Below are 18,414 nucleotides of genomic sequence, written 5' to 3'. Positions count from 1 at the left end.
TCCAAGTATAATAGGTTTGCCTCAAACGGAAAAGTCTATGTAAGCTGCCCGCCAAACCAGGAATTTAATCCCAAGTACACTTTAAAAACTGTGAAATACGGTGGCGGAAGTGTTACGGTATGGGGATGTTTTTCATGGTATGGCCTTGGTCCAATACACCGTATCAACGGCATAATGAACGCAGAAATGTACAATGACAGCAAATGTGATGCTGCCTTATGCTGAAGAGGAAATGCCGCTGAAATGGAAATTTCAGCACGATAACGATCCAAAGCATACTGCAAGGATCATAAGGCAGTTTTTTCAATATCACCATATCGAAGTATTAGAGTGGCCACCTCAATCCCCTGACGCATCATCCATCGAGAACTTATGGAAGTAAGAAGATGTACAATATTATAGGGAAGGATCCACCTTTCAATACTCCGTAGTAAAAAGTAGTTACAACCTGTTTATTGGGACCGGTTTCAACACATTTCAAGTGTCATCATCAGCCAATTAGCGAAGATCTTAAAACAACTAATATATTGAACACAGGCAAAATATTAACATTGTATCATTGTTTTAAGATCTTCGCTAATTGGCTGATGATGACACTTGAAATGTGTTGAAACCGGTCCCAATAAACAGGTTGTAACTACTTTTTACTACGGAGTATTGAAAGGTGGATCCTTCCCTATAATATTGTACATCTTCTTATTTCTCTATTCAATACGGAACAATCATGAAGTTTTTAACTTTAAACTTATGGAAGATCGTAGACAAGAGAATTGACCGCTCAAAAGCTACGTCTTTAGATAAACTTTGGGAAGAAATCCAGAGAGCCTTGTATGCGATCAGCAGCGACGAATGCAGGCGTTTAGTCGACTCTATGGGTAAGAGGTGCAGGGAAATCCTCAAAAATAAGGGTTACACCACGAAGTACTAATGCACTCCTATGCAAAAACGACTGTTCCTGTAAATTTCATAAGACTTAGATCAAGTACAAAATATTTGTGTCAATTGGCTCTATTTTTTTGACCCTGTGGTCTGGTATTATTTTGAATATTATTGATTAGTTTCAGTTGTGTTATCTATATAACTGACTGTGGTGCAATGTGACTCTGTTGTAATGGTTCCTGTACAACGTAAAATTTTCTTTCCATCATAGTACAAACATGTCTAGTAATAAATTTGCACTTTATTCTAAACCTTTGCCAGGTGGCTGTATTATTTTGACCACCACTGTATATATATTTTACAATTTTGCTTTATGTCACACCGACACAGATAGGTCTTATAGTGATCATGGGATAGGAAAGGGCTAGGAGTGGGAAGGAAATCGCCATGGCCTTAATTAAGGTACAACCAGGTGTGAAAATGGAAAACCACAGAAAAGCATCTTCAGGACTGCTGAGTGTGGGACATGAACCGACTATCTCCCAAATGCAAGTTCACAGCTGCATGCCCCTAACCACACGGCCAACTCCCTCGGTACTATCATATTCTTTCTTGGTATGGTAAATTGCGTCCCTCAACAACATTTTCATTATACAAGCTTAAGCTTTGAAAAGTTGCATACGAAACATTACAATTTAAATAAATAAATAAATAAATAAATAAATAAATAAATAAATAAATAAATAAATAAATAAATAAATAAATAAATAAATAAATAAATAAATAAATAAATAAATCACAACTGATCTACATTTAGAGCTGCTGCTAAGGTGGCAGATTGCTTATCAATTGTTTTGTAACCTAGTCTTTCCTTAAACTGTTTCAAAGAAGCTGGAAATTTTTCAAAGACCTCCGTTGATAAATTTTTCCTTAATTCCTCTTCCTATAAATTCTTATTTGCTCCAATCTGTCCTCTTGAATTTAGATAGATAGATAGATAATGCCTTTATTGGTGGCGAAGTTAGGAATCGAGGCCCTCTCTTACACTTAACCACTAGATGAGTATACATATACATAACTTATAATTTTGAATACAAATAAAACAAATAATACTAATAGCAATAGCAATAATAATAATAATAATAATAATAATAATAATAATAATAATAATAATAATGAAAGAATCCTTAATTTTAAAATACACAAAATAACGTACACTTAAATTATGTAACTGCAGTAATCCATTCATTCATTCCATTCATTCCTTCATTCACTCAACAATTATCCAGCAAGTCAGCGGGATCTACCCAGCAAATTCTCCTGGCAAGCCACTTTAAACTTGCGATGAGAAGGATTTTCTCTAACGTTTGCAAGTAGCGAATTCCATGACCTAGACACAGAGATTATGAAGGAGCGGTTGTACACAGCAGTGCGGTTTACAGGTATGGCAAGAGAGGAGCCAGATCTTGTATTGTGTTCATGATAGGACGAGAGGTAAGAAAAAGATGAAGACAGATAGTCGGGAGTATTAGTGGAAAGAACTTTGTGCAGAAGTGATAGCATATGAAGTTCACGGCGCTGGTGCACTCGAAGCCACGACAGCTCCTTATAATAAGGTGATATATGAGCATCATATCGCAGATTAAAGATATATCTTATGCAGCTGTTCAGGCTCCGGTCCAGTTTCTTGTTACTGTCCCAGGTTATTCCAGTCAACACAGTGTCACAGTAGTCAAATATAGGTAGTATAAGAGAGTGAATTATTTGTACTTTAAGTCGAACAGAGAATATATTAGCGAACCGTTTCACGGGATATAAGCATTTATGTACTTTATTACATGTGCTTATCACCTGTTGAGTCCAGTTTAGAGTCTCAGTCATGATAATTCTTAAGTTGGTCACTGAAGTAGAGGAGGGTATGATTTTATTGTTTAAAATTATTGGGGGGATGTTCTGTTGCTTGAGGGAATAAATGTTTTTACTGGTACCGATAATAATAACTTGAGTCTTATTTGGATTCATTAATAAACTGTTTTTATTTGCATAGTCACTAAGATGTTGAAGGTCAGAATTTATTTTAGTAATTGCAGTATCAATATCACTCGGTTTTGAGTGATAGTAAATCTGTATATCATCCGTGTACACTTGCAATTTGCAGAATTTAAGAGCTTTTGATATATCATTAATTTGGATGATAAATAGCAGTGGTCCAAGAACCGACCCCTGAGGGACGCCGAGGGTCTTCCTTTGCCATCCTGAACTCAAATTTCAACTGTTACACGTTGCCGGCGATTTTCAAGATAAGATAAAAAGAAACAAAGTGATACACTATTAAAATTTAGCTCTCGAAGTTTCTGCAGTAGTAACTGAGTATTAACAGTGTCGAAGGCACTACTGAGATCTAATAATGTCAATACAGTCACGTCCCGTTGGTCCATTGCACGTCTGATATCATCTGTCACTCGTAGTAAAGCTGTCGCAGTGCTATGTCCTTTCCTGAAGCCGGATTGAAAGGGATTAAAGAGGGAATGCTTGGTAATGTATTCAGTAACTTGTGTATGAACTAGACGTACAAGCACCTTGGATAAGGGTGGTAGAATGGATACTGGACGATAATCTGAAGGAGAATCCAACTTGGAGCTCTTCGGGATGGGTCTAATTAGTGCATCTTTCCAAACATCTGGGAAAACTCCATTTGTCAGGCAGTAGTTAAATATATGAGTTAGTATTGGCAGAACAGCTCCTAAGATATCCTTAATTAGCGATATAGGAATGTCATCACTACCTGTGGTATTAGATGTTATAGCGTATATCACACGTTTAACTTCATTCAAGCTGACATTTCTAAAAGAGAATTGCTCATACACAGACTGCTCTTGTAACAAGGGTAGTGAATTTTCTGGGAAGGAGGTAGAGGCTATTCTTGGCCATGCAAAATGATCATTTAAAACATCTAGCGATATGCTTGGCACATGTTGCTCTATGGCTTTACCTATACCTAACGTGCATAATTTATTCCATTTTTGTCTTGGGCTGTTATTGTTCATCAGTTCCTGAAAGTATTTATATTTAGCATTCCTAATTAACTGCTTGGTTCTGTTTCTCAGAATCTTGTATCGCTGGAAATCATCTGTGTCATGCGTCTGTCTGTATTGTCTGTACAGTTTGTCACGACTGGCCATAGCAGATCTTATCTCGGCCGTTAGCCAAGCGGAAGAATGGCGGGTGATTCTTACCTGTTTCTTTGGTGCGTGCTTGTCAAATATTTCCAGTACCAGTGAACTGAATTTGTTTACTTTAGAGTTAATGTTCTGAAAATTACGTATACTATCCCAAGGCAAGTTATATGCACCGTAGCGTAGTTTATTCCGGTCCATATGTCGTAAGTCCCGTATTGTAATGTAGCGTGGTTTGTACTTAGGTATTCGAGTAGAATAACACACGTACAATAGGTCATGTGAAGAGATGCCAGGAGCAGGGATCTGTCCGTGCTTAATTACTTTTTGAGGTTGATTTGTCACAAGAAGATCAATTAAGGTATGACTTGTGCGGTCAGAGTAATGAACATGATTAGTAGCGTTGAGGGGTAAAATTGTCATGTTTGTAGCGATAAATAAATTCAGTAGATTGTTCGCGTCACTAGTCTGCTTCAAAAGGTCAGTGTTAAAGTCGCCCATGATTATATTGTCATCGTATGCCGAGATAAGATTTGCTAATGCCTCTTCAAAATCATCAGTCTGTCTTATTTTAGGCGGCTTGTATACAATCCCTATCAATATCTTTTTATGGCAGTCTAATTCTACAAACATAAATTCCGGTCGCAGTGTAAGTCGTGGGTCAGAAGTGGAAATTATCTTACATTTCAGGTCATTTCTATAATAAAGTAGAAGTCCACCGCCTATTTTGTCAGTGCGGTCATGGCGTAATATTGAGTATCTGTCAACGTTAGCTGTCGATGACGGCATGTCTGTACGCATCCAGCTTTCACTGATTCCAATAATATGTACATTGTTCACTTCAAAAATAGCCTGAATCTCTTCTATATGAGCTAATAATGACTGGCCATTTAGGTGACAACAATGTAACGATCGGGGGTGGCTACTGAGCTGCTCTTGCAACACAAGTCCTATCGAAGGTGGTAGGGACGAAAGAGAAGGGGAGGGTGAGGGCTGTGGAGAGGAATGCAGGTCAATAGTATTGCCGTTGTACTGGTCAACAATCATATGAAAGTAAGCAGTATGAAAAACAAAAGTTAAGTAAGATGTAAAATAAGCTTACCCCAGCAACCTGGTGAGTAGATTCACTGACTTTCACAAGCACACACATACACACACACAAATATAAATTAATTATTGGTACTACACACATAATTTCTTTCTCTTAATTTCACGAGTTCATCCTACTCCCTGCAATGTTTTTTAACTGTGCCACCGTGGATATTTGAGATTTGGTTCCATCTTCTCTTAATACACAAATGCGTCCATCTTGAGTCCAGCATTTTTGCAGTCCCCATAAATCCCTTGCCTGATTAAGTATATGTTTTCTCGCACTTGTGAGGGACTCAGCATGAGCCCACTGCCCTTCAAAGCTCGCTTTGCACGCCACACTCGATCACGATCATGGTATCGTAGGAACTTTATAATCATAGGCCGATTTCCCTGTGAGACCACTTCAGCAGACGTTCTATTTCGGCGGCCTAGCCTGTGGCAGCGATCCACATCAAGAATTGAAAGTTCAACAGAAAGTTTATTTTTCAGTGTGTCCAGCATTTTAATGTAGACGTCCTCGGACGGCTGTTCCGGGACACCATGCAATAAAAGGCAGTTCCGGCGACTGTACTGTTCGGCCTCGTCCAACGCGTCGTCTTGTTTCTGGAGCCGATCTTCAAGAACCTTCAACTCCCCTTTAAGCACGGAGATGTCTTCGCTGGCGTGTTTCTTGAATTCCTGGAACTTGGCACCAAGTGCTTGGAGCACGTTCGGTGGGTTAGCGGCACTGACTGCTGAGTCTAGGCAAGCTTGAAAGTCTGTCATGCTATCTTCAAAAGCCGATATCTTCTTGGCTACTTCCTTTACCGACATGATGATTATTTTTTAAAGAAGAAGGCACTTAAATATATAACTTTTTAACACGGATTAACACTTTCAGCTGATTAACTTGCAATTCAGATAGGGTATAGCAAGAGCAACTTTACTCTACCATCTCACTCGGCGCCATCTTTTCAACTTTTCAATACAAAAATGTTATAGTTTATTTATAACATATATTTTCACTTGGAACTAGTTTCGACGCTGTTTGCCGTCATCATCAGCCAAAATGTGGGAAGTAGGCTAGCATGTAGACATTTATATTACACAAGGCGTTACATTAAACAATACACATCTTACAAGGAGATAAAAACAGGGGCGAATATAGAAACAAATGAATCGTTGAGAAAGCAAAAGTTATACATATTAAAAATAACCTTAACCACACATCTTGCAGTGCGAAAATACTCACCTTGAATGATTCCTGAATACAAAACACACGCGCACACATTTCTGAAGAGCCAGCAGGCAGGAAAAAGTAAAGTGAAACCTTAAGAGTTCTTCTGAGAAGAGTTCATAATTTTTTCTATGTTCCGACTAACTAATGAAGTCTCCCTTGAGTTCCTGATAAACATACACAACAGGAAATTCTCCTTCACTCTCAACAATAGCTATAAAGACCCAACGGTAAATTTCATTTTAAATATTGTGCAGAGACGTGAAAGCATGATCTTGAACATGATATAACTTCTTCATTTAACCCAATTTTTCACACAAGGTGTTACATTAAACAATACACATCTTACGAGGAGATAAAAACAGGGACGAATGTAGAAACAAATGAATCGTAGAGAAAAAAATAATAATACATATTAAAAATAAACTTAACCGCACATCTTGCAGTGTGAAAATATTTGCCTTGAATGATCCCTGAATACAAAACGCACGTGCACACACTTCTGAAGAGCCAGCAGGCAGGAAAAAGTAAGGTGAAACCTTAAGAGTTCTTCTGAGAAGAGTTCATCATTTTTTCTATGTTCCGACTAACTAATGAAGTCTCCCTTGAGTTCCTGATAAACATACACAACAGGAAATTCTCCTTCACTCTCAACAATAGCTATAAAGACCAACGGTAAATTGTATTTTAAATACTGTGCAGAGATGTGAAAGCATGATCTTGAACATGATATAACTTCTTCACTTTTTTTACTTTTTTACTTCTTTACTTTTTCCTGCCTGCTGGCTCTTCAGAAATGTGTGCGCATGTTTTGTATTCAGGAATCATTCAAGGTGAATATTTTCGCACTGCAAGATGTGTGGTTAAGGTTATTTTTAATATGTATAACTTTTGCTTTCTCAACGATTCATCTGTTTCTATATTTGCCCCTGTTTTGATCTACTTGTAAGATGTGTATTGTTTAATGTAACGCCTTGTGTAATATAAATGTCTACATGCTAGCCTACTTCCCACATTTTGGCTGATAACGACGCCAAACAGCGTCGAAACTAGTTCCAAGTGCAAATATATGTTATAAATAAACTATAACATTTTTGTATTGAAAAGGTGGAGCCTTTTAAGTTTTCCTATCTTCCATTCTCAGTTCAATACGGACAAAAATGAAAATTCTTAGATTTAAATCTTTTCAACTTTCAAATTTCAACTTTATCTTCATTTCATGATCATCTTTCCTACTTTTAAAAACTCCACTCCATCCTATTCGTCTACTAATGTCATTCCAAACAATCCTTCCACTGCCAGCTTGAAACATTCTGCTTGGTTGAATTGTTTGTCTTCTTACTTCCAGGCCTTTCCAACCCAAAGTATGCAACATTTCGGTAACGCTACTCTTTCGTTGGAAATCACCCGGAACAATCATGCTGCTTTCCTTTGAATCTTTTCCAGTTCTCGTATCAAGTAATTCTGATGAGGGTCCCATACACTACAAGCATAGTCTAATTGATGTCTTATCAGTAACTTGGCCATTGAGTGACATTTAGTTACTGCATAGTACCACAACATGTAGATATTACAAAACCTGTAAAAACTGCGGGCAGAAATTTTAAACTATATCTTGTGCTTGAGCTCGTAGAAGTTACACGTTTTGACAGTTTTGAAAGAACAGAAGCTTGTAAAATCTATATGGGCATGGTTACTAGAGTGTTAACACTTAAAAAATATATCTAATCAATTCTAAAAGGTTGCCAACATTTTTTCTGAAAGGTTTACCAAGTCATCAAGGAAACATCACAGAAACCAATTAACAAAAGAATGCGGGATTATAACTAGACCTCTGACAAACTTACTGTATCAATTGCACCCATTACACTAAGTAACTGAGCTGCAAAATTATCAAACAAAACTCCATCTGTTTTGTAGTGGGTCTGCAACTTGAAGAGTAGTGAGACAACTGCCCTCACTAGGTTGGGATTAGATAAACTCTTCTCTTTTGCAAATCTTTTCATCCAGTTGTACACCTGAAAAGTATAGAAAAGTCATGTTTATAATTACACATAAATTTTGTATCATCTGCTTTGTGACACATGCAGAGATACCAACTTTTAAGATGAGAAATCAGTAATGTGTGCAAATACAAGTTTCAAGAATATATAGTGTGTTTCAAAAGTGAATTTAAACTTTTTGTTGCTAACATCATACACAGCCATAAAAACCTGTTACTTTCTGCTATAAACATAAGCAATAGTTTCTGCTGCACAGCCAATCAACCCGTGCTTAATAAGAGAATAGATAATCAAGAATCATGACTCCATTTTTGGTCATTTTGAGGTTCTGGTATCAAAAGAATTATTAGAAGGAAATATATTTGAAGGTGTACAGTAGTACATCCAAGCTTTGTTCACATACATGATAGATTGCCGAAAGTAAGTCATGCCTCCTATATTGCTTAGTGGCATAGAATAACAAATCTCACAAATCATTATCTATTTCAATCCTTAGATTGGCTGGCAGCAATTTTCCATGCTTCTCTATTCTAGGCTTTCTTTCCTCTTCATCTTCAGGTAGGTATTGTACTCAGCATCATTAATAATCTGGCAAATATAACTGTGTCGTAGGCTTCCTTTGTCGTTCTATCACTATATTCTTGAGTAACCTATCTTGACTTAATGTGTGTCCTATAAGTTCCACCCTTCATCTTACAAGGCTCTTAAGCAGGATTTCCTTTCAGCCAATTCTGTGAAGGATTTCCTCATTTGCAGTCTTGTTTACCCACCTGTCCTTTTGCATTCACCTGTAACACCACATTTCTAGCATCTATAATTGCTTTCTATCTATTGCTCCTATTGTCCACGGTTTGCTATCATACAGAATGATGCTCCACACAAAAGCTTTCATTAACTTTTTCCTTATCTCGAGGATAATGTTTTGTGAGGTGAGTGAGGCTTTCCATTTACAGAAGGCTAATTTTGCCTATACTTTCAGTCTCCTTTGTGACCCTTCCATCTTTTATTGTTATGATTCCCAAATTTGTCAATTCTTCCATTTCTTCAAGGGATTTCATATTCAATTAGATATTAATTCATGAAATTAGCTGTCTACTACATACGAGGAAGTTTGTTTTCCTTTTGCTAAATTTTAGGTTATAATCTCCTCCCACAATTCATTAGGCTACCAGGTAAATGCTGGGACAGTTCCTATTCATAGGCCACAGCTGATTCCTTCTACTTCCTTACCTTATCACAATTTATTTCATTTTTGTTAGCTCCTTAATTTAGGTTGGCATCAGGCCATGAAATGCTGCCATACAATTTCATCTCATCCTCGACGGGACTAAGGGGTAGACATACATAGAATTCTCCTCCCAAGAAATCCTGCATATTTTGCAATGAATTTGTTACACTGTGGTTATTTTCCCATAAAATAACTACATCATTGGCATATTGGAGCATATCTATTTTTCCCAATGAATAATGATTTCTGTGTAAATCTTGTGTTGCACATAATTAAATTTTCTTACACTGTGGTTATTTTCCCATAAAATAACTACATCATTGGCATATTGGAGCATATCTATTTTTCCCAATGAATAATGATTTCTGTGTAAATCTTGTGTTGCACATAATTAAATTTTCTCTGTGTAGGCATTAAAAATTACTGGTGACAGGAAGCATCCTTGCCTGACACCTTTCTTGATTTTGGTTTCCTCCTGATATTCCTTCCAAGCAATGAAGATGCATGGTCATTGCTGTTTCATTTGCGTACAGCTTTTAGATTGCTCTTTGGTGTTCATACTTTATTCTTGTTTTCTTGAGCTCTTTAAAAAGGCCATTTCATTTAACAGGGCTTGCTCCTTTTTTTCTTCTTCTTGCAGTATGTTAAAAATGAATATAGTAAGTAAAGCAATAAAAGAACAAAGAACCCAATATAAGAAGTCCTAAACGTGTGCTGGTAATATAAATGCAATGAGAAGTGAGCAGATAGTTTTTCTCCTCTCCTAAAAAGTATGAGAATTGTGAGTTACAACTCGTGACCTCGGAGGTAATGATATATGATAATCAAGTAGTAATTATTCATCAGCTCTCAAACAACCACGGGCTACAGAGAGAAGAGGAGTGACAGAAAGGTGTTAACAATACAAGGGGTTTCAGGTCTGAATTATACAGAGATCACAAACTCACTCTCATGTGTGAAGCATTACACGCACTTAAATAACATAGCGTAAGGCTGTAGCATAACACCAGAGTTCTCCTACTTTAGGAAAACATATACATACCAGCCAAATCAAAAATAGGAAGATTTTTTAATTATGGTATTTCATCATGTATATTGCGCCATGGCTTCAGGAGAAAAAAAAAAAAAGATAAAAGGCAAACATATTTATACAGTAGTTACAATGCGAATTGACCATTAAATTTAAATCTTCAACTAAGAAAACATAAAACTGGTAACAAGAAAATGTAACAAACATTGAACAAAATGCATAATAGTGTCCTTTATCAGACTGTAAAATGAACAGAAATTCAATTTTTTAGGTACCTCTGAACACTTGGAGATAACGTTTGTTATATTTTGTGGCCATGCAAAATACAAGAAACTGTCACCAACACAACTCTCTGAAGTACAATCAAGTCATTAAATTTATGAACTAAAACTGAACACAAATGCACTGAAATACACAAAACTACCACACACAAAACAGATCAAAATGTCTTACACGTTATTAACACACGACTTTGACAGGAAGAAAAATACAGAACTGCAATAAAAAAACACACACGTGGCCTACAACTCCAACGAAACTTATGCACAGAAATGATGTTAACAGCACGCGAACCACACAATAACAAACTAACAAGGGAAGGCTATGGTGAATGGGTGACCGATTCAATCCATCTTTGGTACAAGTGTAGGGTATGACCAGGAGTATAACAGCTGAAAGTAGTAAGCCACAATTCTCAGCTGATTCTGAGAAAATAATTAATGAAAAATTGCAGTGTCCGCCTCTGTGGTGTGGTGGCTAGCGTGATTAGTTGCCACCCCCGGAGGCCCAGGTTCGATTCCTGGCTCTGCCACGAAATTTGAAAAGTGGTACGAAGGCTGGAATGGGGTCCACTCAGCCTCAAGAGGTCAACTGAGTAGAGGGGGTTCGATTCCCACCTCAGCCATCCTCAAAGTGGTTTTCCGTGGTTTCGCACTTCTCCTCCCGGCAAATGCCTGGATGGTACCTAACTTAAGGCCACGGCCGCTTCCTTCCCTCCTTCTTGTCTACCCGTTCCAATCTTTTCATCCCCCTACAAGGCCCCTGTTCAGCATAGCATGTGTGGCCACCTGGGCAAGGTACTGGTACTCCTCCCCAGTTCTATCCCTGACCCAAAGTTTTAATCTCCAGGATACTGCCCTTGAGGCGGTAGAGGCGCGAGTCCAAGGGAAAAACCAAGCCTGGAGGGTAAACAGATTAAGAGAAAGAAAGAAAGAAAGAAAGAAAGAAAGGAAAATTATAGTGCGCTTATATGCAAACTATGTTTGCAGAAAAGACAACGAGCTCATGGCGCAGCGGTAAGAGTTCCACTTTGTAAGCGTGGGATCGCTTGATTGAATCCCGCCGATGGACAATTTTTTCAAATATTTCACATCTGTCACAAATTAAGGAGTCTTCGATAATGTTAATTTTCAAATCAATCCCAATATTTTTTTAAAGTCATTCACGTTGTATATTTCATTCATTTAATGTAATTTTATTACTAATGGTCTATAATTTGTATTATTATATACATCTTTGTTCATTTGACCTATTGTGGCTGATGATGGTATCCAAAGACATCGAAACCGGTCCCTAATAAAAATGTTGTGATCTTGTATTAGCAACAAATTTTGTATTGATATAAGGTGGATTATTTGTACTCTCTTTCATTGTATGTTAGTCTCCTTTCAATACGAACCAAATATCATACCTGCCAACTTTTAGAAACCAAAAACTGAGCTCGATAGCTGCAGTCGCTTAAGTGCGGCCAGTATCCAGTAATCGGGAGATAGTGGGTTCGAACCCCACTGTCGGCAACCCTGAAGATGGTTTTCCGTGGTTTCCCATTTTCACACCAGGCAAATGCTGGGGCTGTACCTTAATTAAGGCCACGACCGCTTCCTTCCCATTCCTAGGCCTTTCCTATCCCATCATCACCATAAGACATATCTGTGTCGGTGCGACGTAAAGCAAAAAAAAAAAAACCAAAAATAGAAAGATATTTCAATTCTTGGATTTTATCACATATATTCCACCACAGTCTACGTGAAAATAGGTCAGGATAAAAGGCATACAAATCTACAGTTACAATGCGAATTGACCATCAAATTTAAAATCTTAAACTAAGAAAACATAAAAATGGATACAAGAAAATGTACCTAATCACTCTCATTTATGACACATACGAATAATAATATTTATGTTACACCGACACCGACACACACACACACAACAAAATGCATAATACCATATATTCTCGCATAATTAACGCACTTTTTTGACGAAAAATACAGGCTAAACCTTCGGATGTGTAAATTATTCAAGGAATTCAGATCTTTACAAATTATTTACAATTAATTTTCATTTAAAAGATACATCAAGTATAATATAAACACAATTGGTTCAACTCATTTGCAGTTATCGTCATATAGCGTAAAATTCCGGTGTGAGGTTTTTTCTGAAATGTCAAATAGGGTACATCAGGTAAGTTAGACACATAGGTTTGAAGTACCGACACTAGAAAATATTCTTCTTATTACGAGCTTAAAATACGACCTGAATGAAATACCGGCAAAAAAAAAAAAAAAAAAAAAAAAAAAAAAAAAAAAAAAAAAAAAAAAAAAACTATCCAACATGAGAAGGGCCGGGCATTGAAGGAGGGACCCTGCCACAATACCCCAAACCATTCGTATCCAATCTTGTACAAGTGAAGTGTCCATCCAACCTTTCTCTTGAATACGAACGTGGATCACTCGCGGAAATTTTGCTTTAGGCGTTGTTTCTCATTTTAGAACAATGTAAGGTGCAAGCTTTCTCCCATCAGCTGTTACAGCAAGCATTGCAGTACCGGTACATCGTTGTTTATTGCTTCCGATAGCACATACGATAACACTGTACGTTTCTTTCTTATCGACTGTTCAATTTTGTGACATATGGAAACTGATTGGCGTCCGACCTGCGGTTCCTATTTGGGAGAACAAATATTCCTTCACTTCACGCTTCTCAATCACAAAGCGATGAGAATGGTTGAAATCATTAGTCATTTTTTGGCATAATGTTGTTCTTCGTCGAAGAGAAAGTCCATTTCTCTTCATAAAATTAATCAAGCCTCGGCTAACCTTAAATCCGACACTAATTCCATGTGCCGCGGCTATTTCTCATTCTGTAAAATACAGCATTTCATGAGAAACGGCTTATCCAACATTGCGTAACAAAATCATATATTTAAGCAGACAATCCTCTACTTGCGGAAACTTGACGCTGTTTGGTCCGCAAAATGCTTTGCGAGACTTGTTGGCTGCTTGAAGCGTGCTTCTGTTACCACGGCAGTGCACGTTTCACTTGGACACTGAATACTTGCTGCCCGCTGCTCTATACCCGTATGTTACGACGTAACTGATCATCGCAAGTTTGTTTGATGCAGTATTACTCCAATACTGTGGACTGACAAACAATTTTGAGATCATAGAAAGTCCCGTACCCGAAATACTCGTAAAACTAGTGCAGTGGGATTTCCTGATGGCTAATAACAGCACGGTGCCCTGTGTTTGGAATGCCCGCTTCGCGATAGGAAGCCTGCTACTTGAGTAGTTGACATCTTTATTTCGAAACACATCCGGAGCTGAGTGATGGATGTTCGAAGTTGTGACTGCGTCAAATACATGAACATTTCTTTTTCTCCACTTTGGACCCAAAATTATTGGGATGCGGAAGTTATGCAAGGGCGTTAATTATGCGAGAAAATATGGTAGCTTCCTTTATCAGACGGTAAAATGAACGGATATTTATGGGTATCTCTGAACACTTGTAGATAATGTTTGTTACATTTTTTGGCCATAACGAGAAAAGAAAGTGCCAGAAACTGTCACCAACACGAAAACACGAACCCTCTTAAAAATATTCAACTCATTAAAATTATGCACTTAAATACGTGAAACTACCACATACAAAACAATTCAGCATGTCCCATACATTATTAACATACGACTTTAACAGAGGGGGAAAGCATAGAAATGCAAGAAAAAACACGTGGCCTATAACTCCGACGAAACTACGCACAGAAACGATGTTAACAGCGCACGAGCAACACAATAACAAACTCATTCTTTTGTCCTGATTCGCGCTAGCCTCTTGCTTACAGGACGATTGCCGCCCCGAATCCCCACGCTGCTGTGGTGAGCGGGAAACACGATACACAAAGGCGACGGACCAAACACCCATGAAATAAAGTATCAAATAAATACGCTTGAAAATGAGGTTTCGTAAATTACACAACCACATAAGAACTTATCCTTTATCGTAGGGGAAGATTATTGGCCGTACTAGAGGTTATATTAGTAAAAAATCAGAAGAAGTAAAAATAAATCAGAAGACGAGTTAAAAACCGGAAAGTTTCTGGGTAAATCGGAAAGTTTGGCAGGTATGCATTTACATTCATCTTCATTATAGACTTGTAACCGTACGAATGTACGATCCTCAAATTTTTAGGTTAGGAAATTTTTGTAATATTGAAGTCATGTAAATAATGTAATTTTGATGTAAAAACATAAGATTAGAAGAAGAGTTTGTAGTAGGGAATTTTGTATATATATATGTAACTTTAATTTGTGTAAGTGTCTGCACACGGCATGGCAGTGTAGGTTGCTCAAAAATTGCACAACACGGAAAACAGTGGCTATATCGGGAAAGACGGTTAAAGTCAATTGAAAGTGTTGTAACAAAGTGGCTTGGAAACCCGGGGTACGGCAGGTAGTATAGGCTGAAGATTGGAGTGGATCAATGTGGATATACATGAGTGGACGTTCAATGTCACATCAGACACTCAATAGCCAATACGAGGGCTTTGTTTTAATCGAGGTTGGGTTGAACTGAGTGACGCGTCAAAATGTGCCTATGAGAGCGTTGCTACCAGTAAACTTTTCGGGACGCTATAACCACGTATAGCAAGCCTATATAAGTATGTCCGCATGTGTGGCAAGTCATTCTGATTCTGATGCTGATTCTGTGTGTTTCTCATTCGGACCGGTACGCGGGAGCTACGTATGTTGCGCAGTTTCCTATGCGATCTTCAAGATGTCGATGAAGAAGTGTATAAAGAAGGTTAGGGATGCTCTTCGTAAAGAAGGTTGCATCTGTACGTAGAGAAAGTCGTCGTACTTCTTTCTACCAGATTAGGATTTTCTTCGGTAACAGTAGAGTGCAGTGGGACTCTTACCTGAAGGTATGTTAAATGTATATAGTGAAAATAGTTTTTTGGTGGTTAGTAGATGTTTGTAATTTGCCTTTGTAAGTGGCAAACACGAGTTGGTCTCGTTAAGTGATGTTTTTTTTGGTGATTTTAGTGGTTGGTAATTTGCCTTTGTAAACGGCAAACACGAGTAGGTCTCGTCAAGTAATGATTTTGTTGGTCGTAGTTGTTTTTTTTTTTTGCTATTTGCTTAACGTCGCACTGACACAGATAGGTCTTATGGCAACGATGGGATAGGAACGGCCTAGGAGTTGGAAGGAAGCGGCCGTGGCCTTAATTATGGTACAGCCCCGGCATTTGCCTGGTGTGAAAATGGGAAACCATGGAAAACCATCTTCAAGGCTGCCGACAGTGGGACTCAAACCCACTATCTCCCGATTACTGGATACTGGCCGCACTTAAGCGACTGCAGCTATCGAGCTCGGTGGTTGTAGTTGTTAGTAATTTACCTTTGTAAACGGCAAACACGAGTTGGTCTCGTCAAGTGATGTTTTTCTGTTGTTGGTGGTAGTTGTTTGTAATTTGCCTTTTGTAAACAGCGAACAGGAGTTGGTCTCATCAAGTGATGATTATTGTGGTATGTTTTATACATATTTTTATTTATTTTGGGAGTAAAGTCATGGAATGAAACCTGCAGTAAATCTTTTATCAGTAGAGTATGGATGAACCTGGCATGTTACCCACATTTAACTTCAGGGGTTAAACAGCAACAGGTAAGGTTATAAAGTAAGTCTGGAGCTTCGTCAGCCTGATGACCGTCGCCTTGGGAAAGGGAGTTGCTCATTGCTCTACAGAATTAATTATTCCTGCAATTGTGTTGCGGGCGGCGCCCATTCTTGTTATTTATACCTATTTTAGTCACCATTTATTCATTTCATATTTTCAATAGCTTGCAGTAGTTACAGACTGTTATTTTAAGCGTATTGTCTGCAAGACTGTATTCTTCTTCTCAAGGTGCCATATCTGGTCCTCCAGACAATGGTAGTTCATAATATATCAGTAAAAGACTTTTTTTAAATCCATCAGATGCAGAGCATTCATATTAAGACCCGCTTCAAAAGCATCAAGCCATTTTATAGAGGAAGCTGTTAAGGTCCATCCCTCTAAGCTGTGTACGAATAACTGCCAACAATAACTCTTAACGAAAGTTTGGCACATCGTGAGTCCAAAGTCATCATTGCAGTACAGTGATCTCATCTTATTAAATATTGCCTAGCTCTTTCAATGTAACAGCAGATTTTGTGTTCAGGATCCAAGTTGACTGCAATGATACATCCCAGGTACTCAATGGTATTCTTTCTTTCTGTAAACCAAGCAGCCTATGGTGCTACATCCCTGAGGGGCCTTAACCTACAAAGCGACGCTCCTTCAGTCAGAAGGCTGGCAGATTATGAAGTGACATGTTGTCAGCACAACGAATCCTCTTGGCCATTGGCTTTCTATACTGGAGCTACTATCTCATGGTCAGATGGTTCCTCAATTTTTCTCACATAGCTTGAGAAGAACTTAAACAGCCCTCAGATCTGGGAAAAAAATTCCTGATCTGGATGGGAATCAAACCCAGGGCCTCTGGGTAAAAGACAGGCCAGTTCAATATGTTGACCATTTACAGTATACATAGTGATACCTCTGCGAGTGGTTGATGGCTGAAAACCATGAACTTTGCTTTCATTGTATTGATGTTAGGTCACCAGGGGCCTGTTCCACGAACGAACTTTGCAACTTTTCAACTTTGCACTTTTCACTTTTCAAATTTTGCAAAGTGCAAAGTCTTTCTGTTCCACCATGGTCTAGGTTGTACTTTTCAATTTTTTCGCAAAGTGAAAAGTCTTTGCGAATGAGTGATACGATCGAGGTTATTCCATGAGCAAACTGTATAGGCCTAATACTCTACGATTTTAATGCTTTACTATTCGCGGCGAATTTGACAGTATAATTGTCGTACAGTTTACGTTTTTATCATGGGAAAAAAGGTTATTACAAGTAGCTGGCTGTGCTGGAAGTTGTCAAGGAGAAACGTGACATACTTTTTCGACAACTTTAAAGATAACTTCTCAAATTATGACACATCAATATTAACGAGAGTAGGCTGCCGTCAACACATTCACACACAGAAGGAAATTCACCCTTCATTAGAAATGCCGTCGCTATATTGAGTGGATTATCAGGCCAACGTACTGTTAGGAAATATTACATTTACTATAACATCTACGACTTTGGTAACAGTTCGCAAATAATTGTTTTGATGTCCCATGCATTGGTGTTACACCATGCAGCTGGGCACCATTTACTAACCAATGTAAGCATATAATAATTTGTTCTTTTCCGGAAAGGGATTGACTTCTTTTTGTTACATGTTTCAATAAATGTCCGATAATTTCAAGAATATAATGAGCCTGTGTTGGGGTAATACGAAATCACTCGCGAAAGTCCGTCGAAGTGAGGTTATGAAAATTAATCTCGTCTTTGTACGTTCTCTTATTGGATTCTTCATCACTGTCCTCACTTGATGCTAATAAAAACTCACGTCGTAACGTGTTTATATCACTAAACCAAATTCTAC

At 38.0% G+C, this 18,414-nt stretch overlaps 1 protein-coding gene across 1 annotated transcript in view; it reads right to left on the bottom strand.

Annotated features, from left to right (window-relative positions):
- The window catches only part of FANCI (Fanconi anemia complementation group I), a 427,158-nt gene that overhangs the window by 85,127 nt on the left and 323,617 nt on the right, over positions 1–18,414 (bottom strand). The window contains exon 19 of the mRNA XM_067148224.2: positions 8,211–8,381. Within this exon, the coding sequence (XP_067004325.2) occupies positions 8,211–8,381 (171 nt within the window). The remainder of the gene's footprint in view (positions 1–8,210; positions 8,382–18,414) is intronic.

This window comes from Anabrus simplex, chromosome 5, assembly GCF_040414725.1.
Source record: "Anabrus simplex isolate iqAnaSimp1 chromosome 5, ASM4041472v1, whole genome shotgun sequence".
Classification (NCBI taxonomy): domain Eukaryota; kingdom Metazoa; phylum Arthropoda; class Insecta; order Orthoptera; family Tettigoniidae; genus Anabrus; species Anabrus simplex.
This window is presented reverse-complemented; position numbering and strand designations above follow the sequence as displayed.